At 43.0% G+C, this 15,838-nt stretch overlaps 1 protein-coding gene across 1 annotated transcript in view; it reads left to right on the top strand.

The window, feature by feature from the left end:
* The window catches only part of ahctf1 (AT hook containing transcription factor 1), a 42,822-nt gene extending 28,129 nt beyond the window's left edge, over positions 1-14,693 (top strand). The window contains exons 24-36 of the mRNA XM_037541970.1: positions 28-175; positions 1,202-1,352; positions 2,956-3,063; positions 3,170-3,326; positions 5,590-5,808; positions 6,964-7,999; positions 8,436-8,541; positions 8,623-8,744; positions 9,208-9,446; positions 10,008-11,952; positions 12,056-12,165; positions 12,870-12,940; positions 13,788-14,693. Coding sequence (XP_037397867.1) covers positions 28-175; positions 1,202-1,352; positions 2,956-3,063; positions 3,170-3,326; positions 5,590-5,808; positions 6,964-7,999; positions 8,436-8,541; positions 8,623-8,744; positions 9,208-9,446; positions 10,008-11,952; positions 12,056-12,165; positions 12,870-12,940; positions 13,788-13,986 — 4,611 coding nt within the window. The 3' untranslated portion in view covers positions 13,987-14,693. The remainder of the gene's footprint in view (positions 1-27; positions 176-1,201; positions 1,353-2,955; positions 3,064-3,169; positions 3,327-5,589; positions 5,809-6,963; positions 8,000-8,435; positions 8,542-8,622; positions 8,745-9,207; positions 9,447-10,007; positions 11,953-12,055; positions 12,166-12,869; positions 12,941-13,787) is intronic.
* The last annotated feature ends 1,145 nt before the right edge of the window (positions 14,694-15,838 follow it).

The following is a 15,838-nucleotide window of genomic DNA, read 5'->3' as shown; positions in this document are numbered from 1 at the left end:
GATGTCTGTGGTGATTTCATCCTTCAGGCTGATCGAGATCCTAAAATGAAGGAAAGATCAAACACCAGGAACTCCATCCTGAACCAGTATGGGAAGGTTCTGCCCCGAGCGCAGCGGAAACTAGCCATTGAGCGGGCCAAACCGTACCAGCACCCCACCACCATCCTCAGAGAAGGTACACACACACGATTCCCTATGTACAGAGTAGTGCTGGGCAGTGTTTATTTTGGTTGTTTTCATTGATAACGATGAGCTTAATATGTTAAAATTGGGTAAATTGTCATTTTTCCCCATTTCCTCGTAAAGTGGACAGTGTTCGTGGGCGGCCCTGCAGTGTAGCCACAAGCCAAGACAGCAGACTGTGTGTGGTTTCTAAACCAGCCCAGTGCCTCATTGCTTGTGTTACTGATTGTACTCCTAACATTCAAAGAGCGCGGACTAGAGGAGTTTAGAGGGAGTTGTTTTGCCGCAATCCAGCACCAAATGTTTGTTGTCCCCAAACATGTGCCCTCGTCCTGCGACCGCCAAGCAGGTTACAGACTGGTGAACTGCATGAAGGCAAGCCTGAGTGAAGATGATACACCTGATGAGCTTGGTTGATGATGATGTAATGAAAATGATCAAAATCAGTCTTGTTGTCGTTTGGTTTATTTTTGGGTGTGTTGATTTGTCTTTGGGTGTATTGATATCCCGATATTAGCTTGAATTGAGCAGCTGCTACTTCGGTACACTAGGAGGCACTGTGTGTCTTATACACTCTAGACGAGGAAGGAGGAGAAGTCTATCCATTCACTCAGGACAGCACAGTGGGCAGGATAGTTGGCAGCACTAGCTGTTTGTAGGTAGCAGTGATGGCTATACAGTGGCCGGCGTTAACTCTTCATTGACATTACATGGAGTAAAAGATGTAAAGGGGTCCTCAAAGTGTAGACTTTACTGGATGGATGGATGGATGGATGGATGGATGGATGGATTTTTGTTTATTGTTCATTTTATTTACTTTTTTTCGACACATTGAACATTTAGGAATATATGTAGTCATCACAAATCAGCAGTATCAGTAATTGTTGATATTTAATGATATGAGAAATATCAGGAATGGATTTTTGACCACACTGTGCAGCCCCAGTTCAGTCATCACCATGTCCAGTTCCAGGTATTCGACTTTGTGTTTAGTGTCTGTTTTTGTTCTTTATTCCAGTGTCGAGGCCTCAGCCATTATCAACCGTGGCTAAACGATCTGCTACTGAGACCGTACTGACCCGAGCGGCCTTCATCAAAAACGTCCTCACCAAGATTGAGGAAGTGTGGGTTGGCAAAGACGCCACACCTGAGCCTTCTCCTCAGAAGAGGTGGGCGTCTTTTCAGACGTGTAGACGTCACACCGTTTCCCTGTACTGAAGCTTTTGTGTGGTTTTTCTAAGTCCTGTTAGTTTTTAATTTTGTAGGTTTATTTATTTTTCCTGAGACTGAGAAATTGGGTAATCGGGTTTTTAGTATATTCTAATATTTATCAATAATTCCATAATAGTGAAGGTATGTAACGAGTCACGTTTGTTTTCCGTTCGATATTTTCCGTGCTGGTCTCATTCAGCTGTGAGTGATATGAGCTTTAGGTGTTGGTAAGGACTGAGTTTAGTCGTTGACTAGCTTTGGGCGATTGATGCTGCTGTATATCACAATCATTTAAGTGCAGCTATTATGGAAAATAGACAAGGCAAGTTTATTCATATCGCACCTTTCATGCACTGCTGTCAAAGTGCTTTACAAATGATAAAATACAGCTATTTAAAAAGTAAAATAATGGGAATAGAAAAACGTAAAAGTGAAGGAGAATAGAAATTAAAAACGATTATAACAGTAGATTTTAAATGAGATGAATAATTAAAGTAAAAATCTAATTCAAATTGATTAGAATAATTAAGTCATAGAAATTTAATTATTCTAGTTTTAAGTTGCTTTACCTTTTTTTTTTTTTTCTTTTTTTTTTTTTTTTTTCCTTAATAGGAATTATAATATATAGTTTGTTCCAAAATATGCTACATGAGAGATGCTCTCAATTTATCCAGAACGGTCGTCAGTTGGATGTAAATCTGCATGTAAATGTTGTTGCATGACGTCTCTGCAGACTGTAGTTGTTTTAAATTATTTATTTATTATTTTAAATCATCATTTGTTTAAAAGCTAGCCTACTCTCTTAAAAAGGGTTCTTTTTAAGATGGTTCCGTTTAGAACCATAAGTTCAAATTACACACTTTAAAAGATGTTGTTTTTTTAGGTTCCTTAGTAAAGAAAATGGTTCTATGTACAACCATGAACTGTTCTTTGCATCATGAATTCTTCTGTTCTTCTATTCTTATAGATTTGACCTCAGTAACAATAGGAGAACCCTTTTTCGGTGCTCTGTAGAACCATATACAGCACATTTCTCCATCAGTCTAAACAACTTATCAACGCAGTGAGTTGGTGTGTTCATGGTTCTATATAGATCTGTTTTCTGTGCTAAGGAAACATCTGTGTGCTTAAAATGTTCTTCAGGTTGGTGGAGAAGTTGTTGTCTGTGGTTCTGTACAGCACCTTCTGTTGTTGCGATGGCAGTAGAAGCTCCCTGTTTGGTGCTGTATAGAACCGTTTTCAAAAAGAACCATGCAAAGAACCTTTCAAGCATGAGGTGGCTCTTCAAAGAACTCGTGGCTCTAAACACAACCATTCCTTTTTCTGTGGAACCAAGAGTGTCGATGGCAGTGATTGTATAGTAATTCTGTTGGCATCAGGAGGAAATGTGAGCTTCAAGTTGAGGCTCAGTAACTAATTTTGAATCCCAGTGATGCTTTCATCACAGTAGCTGTGCAGCTTCTAACTGTCTGAACGGTCGTCCAAGCTGTCCGTTAATGATCCTTTCCAAGAAATTGGCATAATGAAGGAAAATCATCACGGTGACGTTTTGTCTTTCAGCCCCAGAGAGCCAGAGGTGCTGGTACCCAGTCCAAATCCTCCAACCTTACACGTACCCGAGGCCTTCGTGGGAACCCCGATCAACATGCTGACCAAGCGGATGTCGAGGTAAAACCTCCTGGAGGGATCTCCTCTCTCTGATTGGTTCAGGTCTGTTTTGATAAATCTTGTTTTATTAAAAACGTCCTGTCCGGATCTTTGACTCGGTTTACAGGCTTTTTGATCTGGTGGTGCAGCCGTCTTCCCAAACGTCTCCAGAGGCGTCTCGGACTCAGGGGACGCCGCCCAGATCCATCAGCTCATGGGTCGCACCGAAGAGCATCACCAAAGCTCCTGAGCTCAGTCTGCTGCAGACCCCACAGGTGGTCAAGGTAAAGTCTTTCACTTTAGTGATCAGCCGCTGCCGATTTAACCGCTGAAGAACCTTTAATCTCACTGATGGTGCGTTCGGAGGCTGTGTGACGTCCTCTTACGGTCCGGGGGTGTTATGCATGCGTGTCCTCTGTGTGCTTCTGTTTCCCATCACGGTGTTAGAGAAGCTCAGTGCTGCCTTCACTGTTGGGCACTTTCACAGCGCAGTTGACATCACTGTGGAGACGCTCATTGGTCTGTTTAATCAGAGGATTGATGAACGGACACTGAAGTGTTGGGTATATTTCTACACACTTAAATATGGTTCTTTTAAGGGTTCTTCAGTAGAGAAAATGGTTCTATATACAACCATGAACACTGTTTGTGTGATTTAAATGGTTCTTCAAACTGATGGACAATGTGTTGTAGATGGTTCTGGACAGGACCTTTTTGAAAATGGTTCTGTAAAGCACCAAAAACGGTTCTTCTATTGTAACAAGCTTGACATCATAACAATAGAAGAGCCCTTTTTGTGCTATGTAGAACCATATACAACACATTCTCCATCAATCTGAAGAACCCTTTGGGGAGGTAGAGAACAGTTTCATCATGCAGAGGATTCTTTGAGTGCTCATGGTTCTGTATAGAACCGTTTTCTGTACTAATGATCCCTTCAGGAACCATCTGAAGTGTGTTTGTGTGTGTGCTTTGTTTGAGTTGGTAGTTTATAACGTAAAATAACACGTTTTGAGCCTCGTTAGATTCTGTTCTTTACCCGTCAGCAGCAGTGTTCTCACAGGGGCGTCCTGTTCTAAGACCAGCGTATGAAATGTGTCATTTTCTTCTGGCTTTGGTCAAAATCGTGACGGTAATAACGCTAAGCAGAGTTTCATCACCGTTTTCTTCAGGCTCATGCGCTGGTCAGCACAAGACTTGTGGAGCTCCAACACGGTCCTGTTCTTCTTTAACCCGCTACATTTTCACATTTAAAGATTTTCATTAAATAAGTTGATGAAAGTCGCCGTAATACAGATCGAGTTGAGATCTTTTGGCTTTCTCGCCTCAGTGGCTACTGTTTTCACGTGGTGGTTAGGTTCTGCTGGTGTGGGTTCGTGGCTGTTTCTTCTCTAAGTGACGGGCGCTAAAGAGACTTGGTTCTGTATAGCGTGTCTAATAACTAGTTATATGTGAACATATTCAACACCAGTGTACCTGCTAATGCTGTAGTCACTGTTACGGATGGCTTACAGAAGTACACCTTATGCAGTTGCACTTGTCAGCTTTAGTTGTTATATAAGTACAGTGCAATTACAGAGTGGTAATTATAGAATGGCAATTAGTCACCTGATTAGTTACCTTGTTACAACAGGTATTCCACAGTAATTATGTAAAACAAATGTAATATGTGTAAAAAAAAAAAGAAATCTGATCTGTGGTGTATCAAAAAGAAGCACTTTTGTAATTACAAGAGGCAAGTTAATATGCATGTAATTACACAGGACATACCGCTGTAATATTAATTACATACTACATATTAATTAAATACTCTAACATTAATATAAAGTGGGACCAAGACTTGTGCTAGTAGCGCCCCTACTGGAGAAACTTTAGACTGCTAGACTAGAAATCGACACCTGCAAGCTTTGCTTTAAAAAACAAGGTGGTTTCTGTTATTGTAGTGGAGACGCTCTGGAATTCAGCCTTGGCTGCTTTTGTGAAGCCGTGAAGTTTTATAATTTATTTATTTGAAATATTTCTCATTTTATTTAGCGTTACATCTTTAAGCCTCGTTACTTTGACAGAACTTGTCTCAGTTTTAATCCATCAGTGTTCTCTCACTACGGTACCCAGCATACATTATGCAAATACATCATACACCAAATGGGGAAACGTCCCCACAGTAGCCAATGAGCTACAGGGCTAATATAGCGCTTCAGCTTCCTAGCCGTGATGTTAGCCATCTCGCCGTCTTCAGCATCTGCCAGCTGACAACAAAGCCGTTTCAAACGTCCTGCCCTCATGGATCCACCACAGAGGTCTTCAACGTACGTCCCTCCCTCCTCCAGGATGCGTCATCAGAAGGCAGTTCTAGTTTTTAAACCGAAAAATCTCACTAGATGTTGTGGCACTGCTGTAAAGGCTGAGTTTACTGCGAGCATAGTGACGGTTACTGTTTTGATTTGGTGAGATTCTGTTTTAAAAAGAGAAGAGTAGATTAAATGGATTTATAATGTACTTCTAATTTATGTCCCTGTTAATATCGGTCCTCTTTCTCCCCGATAGAGAGCTCGAGCTTTGGCTGCGTCGGCTCCAGTGTTCTCGTCCTTCACCCCCCAGTCCATCCTGAGGAGCAGCCTGCGCCCCACGCCTTTGGGAACCCCCTCTGCCTCACCTGGGCGATCCGTGACGCCCCCGTTACGCCCCAAAGAGAGCCGGATCACCTTCATGGAGGAGGCAGGGACCCCGGAGCTGCCCAAGAGCTCTGTCCACTGGCGTAATGGGGTAAAACTAAATGTTCTCTATATCTTTACAGGTGGTGGCCTTCTCAGAAGGGTCCCAACACAGAGCTCGTTGTACTAATTGTTTGTTTTTGGAGGCTTATGCTCAAAGCACAGCTCAGAGGCAGTAGCGTTCACTGCGTATAATGTTGAAATACAACACCTTATAATAGTCATGTTAATAAAGCTCGTAAATAACCATGTTCACAAACAGCTCGGTGCTCTGTTCTTACTTTGTTAGTAGAGGTTAGTTGAGTATGTTGACATAAATGGTCTTTGTTTTGGGGACTTTTTGATCGTTAACACTATCTGTTAAGGCCCAGTCACTTTTGCGTTTGCCTCCACGTTTTCGCCAGTTTTGCAGGCGACCGTCACATCAGGTGGACTTTAGTGGACTTTGACGTGAGAATCTGCATCATCGACCAATTGTGCTGCTGCTTTGGTGGCGTTGAACTCAGAAGGCTGGTTTGTGTCGTTTAAGCGCGAACATTTCTTCCCCATGACTGTTAACACACGACCGAAGCACTGATATGCCGTCATTCAGGAGACTGATTTTCTTTACTTCAGTGCTTTTATTGTTTGTAATGGACGAGTCGGCTGTCTTGTTAAATGCAATGTTAGCTCCCTGGCTAACTGCAGCTGCACACAGTTCACCCCACTTAATTACTCCACATCAGTGTGCAGCTGCGCATTCCCATGAGGATAAAGTTTTGTTCACGTATGTCGTTGGTGATTACGGTTTTGCAAATTTTATTGATTGTTTTTTTTATTGCTGGTCTTTGCTCATTTCACAATGTGAACTGCAAATATGTAATGTGACTGCTGCTTTACTTAATTGTGTAGATTAGAGCTTTAAATTCAAAGCAGTAACGTTCTTTATTCAAGAAGTCAATATAAGACGCAGTATAGCCATGATAAGCATTTCAATAAATGGTCAAATAAACGAGCAATAGGTAGTTATCAGAGTTTTGACACCCAGGTCTAATGATTTGTTAATTTTCTAATTGCAAGTTAACGTAATCTTCTACAGGCAGTGAATCTTTAACCATGGCTTTTTTTTTAGTTTAACATACTGGAAAAGTACAATTTATTCAATATTTTTGAGTTTTGTGCACCAGAATGCACCATTATATTCCTGTCTGCTGTGGATCTTTTGCAGCTTGCTGCAGATACTGAAATTGGCCAGCTCAAGAGACCAGTCCTACCACCAGAGGTAGGTGTTGAGCATTGGAGTGAGCATTCTGGAGAAGAAGAGGATGATGAGAAAGAGCCTTCCTTGGAAGAGAAGGAGAAACCAGGGCAGAAGGTGGAATCTGAGAGCAGCTCCCCTGTTAAAGAGCTTCAAACACAGGACCCCAGACAGGTCCTGCCCACGCTGCAGCGGAGGCCTAGTCTGGGCCAGGAGACAAGCGAGGTCTCGATCCAGTCAGATACGACTCTTGAGTTCCACGATGCTCTTTCTCCTGGAGACTCTGAAAAGCAGAGGCAGGAGCGCCAGCTGGTGGTGGAAACCAGTGTGGACGAGGAGGTGGTTATTAGATTCCCAAGAGCTGCAGAATCAGTCCGAACCTTGGCTAATGACGCACCTGCTGCATCTCAGCCTGCCGAAGAAAGCACAGAAGAGAAGTCTCAAGAGAATACTTCTGAAGTTCAGGGGCAGCTGGATGCCAGTAGAGTTAAAGATGAAGAACAGAGCAAGGAAAAGGGCCACACACAGGATTTACATAAAGATTTCATGCCTGTACCTCATGTGGAAAAACCTAGCTCTGAACCTTTGCTGGACGAGGTGCTGAATCATCACCCTGAAGTTGTCAAAGAATCAAACCAGGACAAAGCAGTGCATGAGGAACCAGCGTTGATCAAGGAAGCAGAGCCAGAACCACAAGAATCTGTCTGTGAGCCCTCCACCAGGGCTGAGGAGCTCATCAATGAGCCTCCAGAGTTGACTGTAATCGAAGACTCTGAGCCTGGACTACAGCAACCGGTCACCGAAGCGTCCACCATTGATACAGAACCAATCTGTGAAAGCCCTTCAGTGCTACCGTCCAGAGAGTTGGAGTCTCCTCAAGAACCAGCAGGTGAACCAGTCAGTGAACCTTTTGCTGAAGAGTTGGAAAACCATGAAACTGGGGCAGAAGACGCTGTAGAGATTGCTGGCAAGGTGGAGCGTAAAGCAGAGGCCATGGAGACGTCCGGTGAGTACATAAGGGAATCATTTATGTTAATGTATATTTTAAAACGTGGGCCCTGTTAGCGAGTCAGGGGTGAGGTAGTCATTAAAGTTTAGTAATCAAGTAGTCTGTGAAGATTTCCGATATTCAAATTGGCTTTATACATTCTCAAGAACCATGAGCTGCCTGAACAGCAGAGGGCAGTGTAGAGTTGCAACTTACATTTTACCAAAGGACTTATGCACATTGTCTAAAGCCTACCGCAGCCGTCGTCGTCTAAAGCCTACCGCCCACTGTCGTCTAAGGCCTACCGCCCACTGTCTAAAGGCTACTGCACACAGTCTAAAGGTGCAAACAGCACGCTGTCTAAAGACTGCAGTAGCCGCCAGTGTTGTAGTTCACTTGCTTTTTTTTAGATCGCTTGCAAACCCATTGGTTATTTGAGACTGTCTGCTTTCAGACCTGGATGATTACGTGGATCGTCATTTATTTGGTAACGACTTGTCACCACCGCTGACCCGGTCTGGCAGTAAAGACCCATCAGAAACCTGGACATCTTTCAACAGGTACCACAAGTGACACACAATTTCAGTTTTCGCTGTTATTCCTGACTAGACCTGCATTCACTCAATGTCTCCTCCACACAGTGAGCCTGATGGTTTAAAGGAATCCGAGTCTGAGCCATCGGCCGTGGATGATGTAGATGCTCCGGCTGCCAACACACAAAAATCGGCCACCTCTTCTGAAGCTGCAACCTCAGAGTCTCAGTGTAAGAATTTCCTTTCCTCAGTCGTGGGGTTGCTCGGTATCCCAAAAATCCCAATGTGATATTGTGACTAACCAGTTCTACGCTGCAGAGGATTTGCACAATCTCTTCTTGTTACTTCAAAGTCGTGGCCTTTTTTACTTTCCGTAAATGCAAAACTTAAAATAGCTGCTGTTGTGAGTGAATGGCTAGAGTTCTTCCTCTTCCAAGTTTATAGCATAAAAGATACATACGATCGAATGTACTGAAATAGCGGTAATTCAGCCAGGTAATCATTTTATCCAATATGTCTCTAATATGCCTAGTCAGTATTAAAAAAAGTTGGATTGTAATGTGTTTCATTGCCAAGTCTACCACCTGTCCAGTTAGTCAGCATTTGTGTACTGTTATTTTTATATTTTTGAGCTTTCCTTTAAGAGAATGCATGATACGAGAACCACAAGTTAATGTCCATGTTCCTCCACAGCTGTGGTCAGCCTGAACGACAGTGACGAACTGTCCAGTGCAGACTCTGAAGAGGAATCTGGTGAAGATGAAGAGGAGGAAGACTCAGGAAGTGAAGTGGAGATTATAGAGGAAGTTGAAGGCAATGGCAGGCAGCACCAGCCTGCAGTGTACCTGGAGGAGCTTCCACCCCACGAGCAGTTCCTCCAAGAGCAGACCACCGCGGTGCTGTCGCTCGTCGGCTCTGATGCACAACTGAAGGCAAGTCTTGTGTTGAACTTTGTGAATTACATGGTTATTCTTTCACTGCCCCCCAAAAAATGGCAATTGTTTTTTTATATTTATTTTCCTTCCCAAGAACAAGAGTGTACAATCATAATAATAGTTGTCCCTACTTTTTATTATGACATGAACCATATGTGAAATGTTTCAAGATGTTTATGCCTTTGAGAAGGTCCTGGGAACATTAAACCTTTTTTCTAGTTTACTTTGTTGGCGATAGATTCCATCCAAAGTCGTTTTTATGAAAAATAATTTTAACGCTTATAAAATTTTGGCAGTGTAGACTGGAAATAGTAATGTTAGGAATCTCGACAAACCCTTTTCCGTAGATCTTGAGCTAAAATCTTTGTAGATATCTGAAATGTCACAGACTTGTCTGAATTTAGCGTCATGACAGATTTCTCTGTGCCTCTTACAAGAAGCACAAACCCAAGTTTTTTCTGTCTTCGTTTTACAGCTCATCATTTGTGCAAATAGTCAATAGAAACACAGCTAATGTTTGAGACTTAGGTTTTTTTTTCCCTTCATTGTTTTGATCAGATGATGGACGGAGTGATGGAACAGGACGATGGAGAGGGAGAGGTGGTGATGGTTGGTTTGGCACCTGCAGACCTGGATGAGGATGCTGATGTCCCTGTGTGTTTCACTGAACTAAAGCCTTCCACCACCCTCCTGGTTCCTCTCGAGCTGGCCGCTGAGCACCAGGAGATTCTGGATGGAGGAGCTCTGCATGCTCTTGCAAGCGAGGAACCAGAGGAACCGCTCCCTGGAGGCTCCAGTACTTTCTCACTTATACTTGATGCTGGAGATGAAGAGGAAGAAAAAGTTGCTTCAGAAGAGAAACCCAGCAATGAGATCACACAGCACCCTGAACATATAGAGTGCCAACCAGTTGCCAACCCAGATGTCCTCTGCGTAGAGTATACTGAAGTTCCTCATGAGCTTATGGAAAAAATGGAGGATCTACCAACGGCAGAGGCTGAACCTGTTGTCCTGGCTGCACCACATGTTGAGCAGCCTGACAGACTAGAGGTGCTTGAAATGAAACCCATGCAAATGCTAGAATCGGCTTCTGCTGGAGAAAAAGGGGCTCATTCACATCTAAATGAAGGGCGTGAGAATGGAGATATTAAAGATTCAGCTTCAGCTGAGGATGAAGATGATGAGAAGGTACCTGACGAGAAAAAAGCACATGGCAGAACCATGCATCACATAGATGTTGCGGTAGAAGATCATGAGCTCTCAACTGCGGGTATGGAGGTCATTCCTGTGGCTGAAGATCATGCTAGTAGGTGTGATGAAGGTGCATTACCACAGAATGATAAACTTAAGGAAGCCCTCAAACCTTCAGAGGAACACCCTGAGGCTCCTTCAAGAGATGAGGTTGCAGAAGACAAACAGAATAAAGCTGAGACGGTGCAGCAAAGTCCTTCACGTAGAGGCAAAAAAGCTGTTAAGTTTCCATTGCTCATCACTGATTTTGAGAAAGATCTTTCAGATGAAGAGTCCAGGGTGCCTTCCACACCAAGACGAGTCACAAGGAGCAGCAGACAGCTGCAAGACTTTGAGGTCCCTGTTACGCCCAGAAGAAGTACAAGAAAAGCAGAACCTGAATTACCCCATGGTTTGGAGATGCCCTCAACAAAATCCTCCAAGCCTTCAAGTCCAAGTAGAACTCCACAGAAAGCTACTACCAGGAAAGGAACCCGCAGAACCAGGAACACGAATGTGGGCAGCGATGAAGAAGCCCAGTCTATGGAGGAATCGGTCATCAACGACGTGGCTGTCCCACAGGTTAGACAGAGCGTAAGGAAAGCTCTGAAGTCCTCCGTTGACCTTCCAGAGCCTCAGCATGAGGTTCCTGAAGGGAAAGCACCAGAAGAGCCACCTAAAGCTTCTGCTAGTCCCAGCAGGGTGACGCGCAAATCTACCCGAGGATTGAGCCTGGCTCTGGAGAGTTTACCGAAGGATTCCGCAGAAGATACAGTGGCTCCAAAGCAATCTGTGGTCACCCCTCCAAGAAGCAGAAGAAAGACCAGAGCTGGAACAGCGGAAAAGGCCAATAACCTCACATTTGTGGTTGATGAAGCTCAGCTCCAGAGCGTTTCCAGACGTCTGACCAGGAGCCAGCTTTGGAGTCATGAGGAAGAACCAAAGAAAGAACAACTGGTTTTGGAAGCTCCTCAGGATATGGAATCTGCGAATCCACTGGCTAACGCCTTGATGGAGAGACTGCAAGATGACAGAGCCAAAGAAGGTGAAGTCGTTACAGAAATAGTTCGTGCCAAGAGGAGAACTACCAAATCGGTCAGTGAGAACCAGAACAAAGGTGTTGACATTCCAGCGGAGGTGGTATCTACTGAAACGCAGGACACCACCAAAAAGGCTAACGTTAGACGAACATGGGCCAGCAAGGTGCCTGAACCTGATTCCTCACCTGCGACGGACTCCTTTGCCTTTACATCCAGCCTGCAGCAGACAAGAGGTGATGCTTCAGATGTTCTCAGCCAGCAGTTACATTATTGATCTAATCACATCGTTAAATCTTGCTTTTTTTCCTGATTGTTGATTGATTTATTATCTTACAGGAAGGAAAAAGGATTCTGCAAAGACTGACATCAGTGTATCAGAAATGCTGCTGTCCCCTCCTGTAACTCGAACAAGACGGGCAGCTGCTCTTGCAGAAGAACATCATGAGGTGAGGACTTAGAACTTTATAGCACAACAAGAAAATTCCTAAATTTTCTAAATCTCTGCTTAAATTAGTTAAGCTGTAATCAGAGCGGTTCTGAGTGGTTCGGTGTGAAACGCTCTGTTCTAGATAATCATACTGAGTCAGAACCGTTCCCAGTGGTGGTGATAGGAACCAGATGTCCCTCTAAAAGCTCCTCACAGTGGTGGTGATGGGAACCAGACGTCCCTCTAAAAGCTCCTCACAGAAAGTTCCTACATGAACTGGTTCTGAATTCCCTGCCTGATGACTGAGATGCTGTTTTATGAGAGTTTAGAGAACTTCAACTCCATTCATGGTGGAGGGAGACATGCAGGGCGCTGTGCGGCAAAATAGTCCCCAAAGAAAACTCAATATTCCAGATTTTCCACTGTTTTCCATCATCAACATTCCATATAAGCTCAGAAGACTCGTGTAGGTTCTCTGGAGGTTCTGGATGGTAAATAAAGTGTCTATATCTGTGCTGTAGTCATGGCGACGCCTGGTTCCCATCACCACCACTGTAAAGACGTCTGAACCACTTCACACCAAACCCTCTGAATCTCTGTTTACGTCTGGTTTAATTTTTTTTAATGAAATATGGTTTATGACCATTGCAGATCCTGTGTATAATTGTTGCTCACATCCATTTATTTCTTCCATTTTCTTATTTTTATTTGTTTGTAACAAAGGACCAGATTCCATCAAATGACATTGCAGTGCAAGTTGAAGAGGTCAAAACGAAGAAGAAGAGAACAACCAGGTAAACTTCTCTCTTCTTAGAAACTGTCGATAGTTCTAAATAGAACCAAAAACATTGGTGCTATGTAGAACCATCTATCACCTATTGTCTCCATCAATCCGAAGAACCGTTTCATGATGCAAAGAACCCTATGATTATGCAATAGGTTCTTTGAGTGTTCATGGTTCTAAATGGAACAATTTTGTGTTTTGGGAACAACAAAGTTAGAACATGGTTAAAAAGAATTAGTGTTATTATATAAACTATCATTTTTTTGTTTTTTGGGGTTTGTTGTTGTGAATACTGTAGAGCTGTTTAATTTCGAGTCATTGTGGTTCAGTTCAGTCCAGTTTCGGGTTCATTCTCAAAGCTGTACTGATTTATTAAATATCACTCACAGCTCCGTTTATCATCCAGAACGTCATCTTTCCAGCTTCCCTCACTGTCTGAAGATATTCGTTTCATCATAGGATCATTTTATACACACAATGTCAAAGCAGTTGATTTTATATGAATGATGAAATCTGTGATTCTAAACTTTTAAATTCAAATTTTGGTGGATGTTTAATGGAATATTTGATTTTTGTATCAGACATTTTTAATGTTTTATGCTGGGAAACAAGTCAAATGTGGTGTAGTGTGCATTCATGTACCATAAATCCAGACGCCTGACCAGGAGCCAGCTTTGGAGTCATGAGGAGGAGCCAAAGAAGAAGAGTGTCTGGTTTTGGAAAGCTACCTCTGGACGTGGAATCTGGGAATCCACTGGCTAACCCCTTTAATCCCCAAATCCGGAGCACGTTTGGCCTCTGGAGCTGCTTTATTTTCTGAAAATCATGTATTAAAATCTTTTTTTTCTCTCTAACAGGACGAAAGCGGCTCCTGAGCCTGTTCCTTCCGTAGAGGTGGATCTGGTGTCTCCGCTGGCCAGTCCGGCCCAGCCGGCCGCTCGGACGCTGAAACGGGCCGAGGAGAAAGACGAGCCCGTCCTGAAGATGAACCTTCGACGCAAACGAGTGATGGAGGCTATTTTCCCCAAACCAGTCACTCGGCGGAAGAAGCTCTGATGTTCCGCGACTTCCCTGCCGATCCTCCTCCTCCAACATGCTTCAACTAGTCTTTTGTTGTTTTTCCCTCTTTTCCTTTTTCAAGAACTTCGCCGCCTGCTGTTTTCTGACGGAGACGACGAGTGGGGGATTTTTTTGAAATAAAGAAATAAATATAATTTGGGAGATGGAGATGGTTTTATATAAATTATTGTAATGTTTACAGTATGGAGCACTGAGGGACTTGAACACCAAAAAAAGATCTTAGTTTTTAAAGGTGAATTTCTACTAAATTGACGCGAATGTAAATAGTCTTTTAGGTATGTTATAAATAAAATTTGATATTTGTGAATAATTTTCTTACTCCTGCTTGTTTTATATATTTTTGTAAGCTCGGCCTCTGATCAGTGTGACTCGACTGAACTGTTGGAGTTAAACGAGGGGGCGGGTGGGTTTTGTTGATGGACACTTGGTCTCCACTGAGGTCATAAATTAGACGGGCACATTTTTTTTTGTTGTCACTTCTCTTTGATGATGATGATGATGTGAATGCTGACTCTTATTCCTCCTCCTCCAGATTAAGGCTTGTTTATTTAGTGCACAGCAGAAGTTACACTATCAGCTCTCTTCATATTTGCTTGTGGCTCCTGCTGAGTTTCAGATCATGTTTCTGCCTCTAGTTGTGTTTTAATTTGCTTTTGCTTTAATAAAATCACCAGTTTAGGGTCTCCGTGTTTAAACCGCCTGTTTATTACACAATATTTTAAACTTTTAGCCCAGGGGCTTGAGCGTGGTTATTTAACAGTTATATAAGCTGATCAGTTACTTTTCCGTAAGATACGCTGATCCTTTATTAATCCCGTAACGGGAATACACGAAATTCACTGTTCCAGCAGCAAAGTGATGGCGGGGCACTCCAGAAGAGACTAAAGTAATTAACCTTATTAAAGTACTGAAGATTAATTTGTTACTTATTGCTTTATAGACAGTATAATAAAGATCAAATCTGAGATATGAATATCCTGCATACAAACTTCACACAGATTAACAATATAAACAAATGAAAAACATTTAACGGGGTGTTGCACACGAAGTGTTGATTAGTTGGCTTTCAAAATCAAGTTAGTGTTGGAGCAGTGTGAAGTGAACATGTTCTGTTCGCTGGATTAGAATGAAGGCGAGTAAATAAAAGCAGAGAATGCTCTGGATCACCTTTAGAGGGCGGCAGTGAGCAATGTTTAAGTTAAGTGACCGATATTAGTCCCACAACGGGGAAATTCCACCTCCGCATTTAACCCATCAGTGCAGTGAAGCGCCACATACACACTAGTGAGCACACACACACTAGGGGGCAGTGAGCACACTTACCTGGAGCGGTGGGCAGCCCTATCCGCGCCGCCCGGGGAGCAGCTGGGGGTTAGGTGTCTTGCTCAAGGACACCTCTGTCATGGACTGTCAGCTCTGGGGATCGAACCGGCGACCTTCTGGTCACAGGGCCAGTTCCCTGACCTCATTATGTTTCACATCGGACTTAACGGGAGCCGAACCTCAAATGTCCGGCTCCGCTGCCAGATGCGTTGACCACTGCTCCACTAACCGATCGAGCTCCAGCAGTTTCTGTGGTCAGTCGGCTCACCTAAATTTCTCTGGCCAGTTTATTAAGATAGCAGATCCGCCGGTTTGGCATCTTTTTCACATAAAATCAAATTTTTTTCATCACAACACAAACTTTTAATAGTTTTAATAGTTTTCTATTATATATATATTTATAAATTATTTATTTATTTATTAATTGATTAATTAATGTGGAACGCAGGTCAAGCTGATTGGATGGATACGACCAGTTCATCACACACAAACACCAAATAATTCA

The sequence above is a fragment of the Pygocentrus nattereri genome, chromosome 10 (genome assembly GCF_015220715.1).
Source record: "Pygocentrus nattereri isolate fPygNat1 chromosome 10, fPygNat1.pri, whole genome shotgun sequence".
Classification (NCBI taxonomy): Eukaryota; Metazoa; Chordata; class Actinopteri; order Characiformes; family Serrasalmidae; genus Pygocentrus; species Pygocentrus nattereri.
Note: the sequence above shows the minus strand (reverse complement) of the source record. Positions and strands in the feature narration are given on the sequence as shown.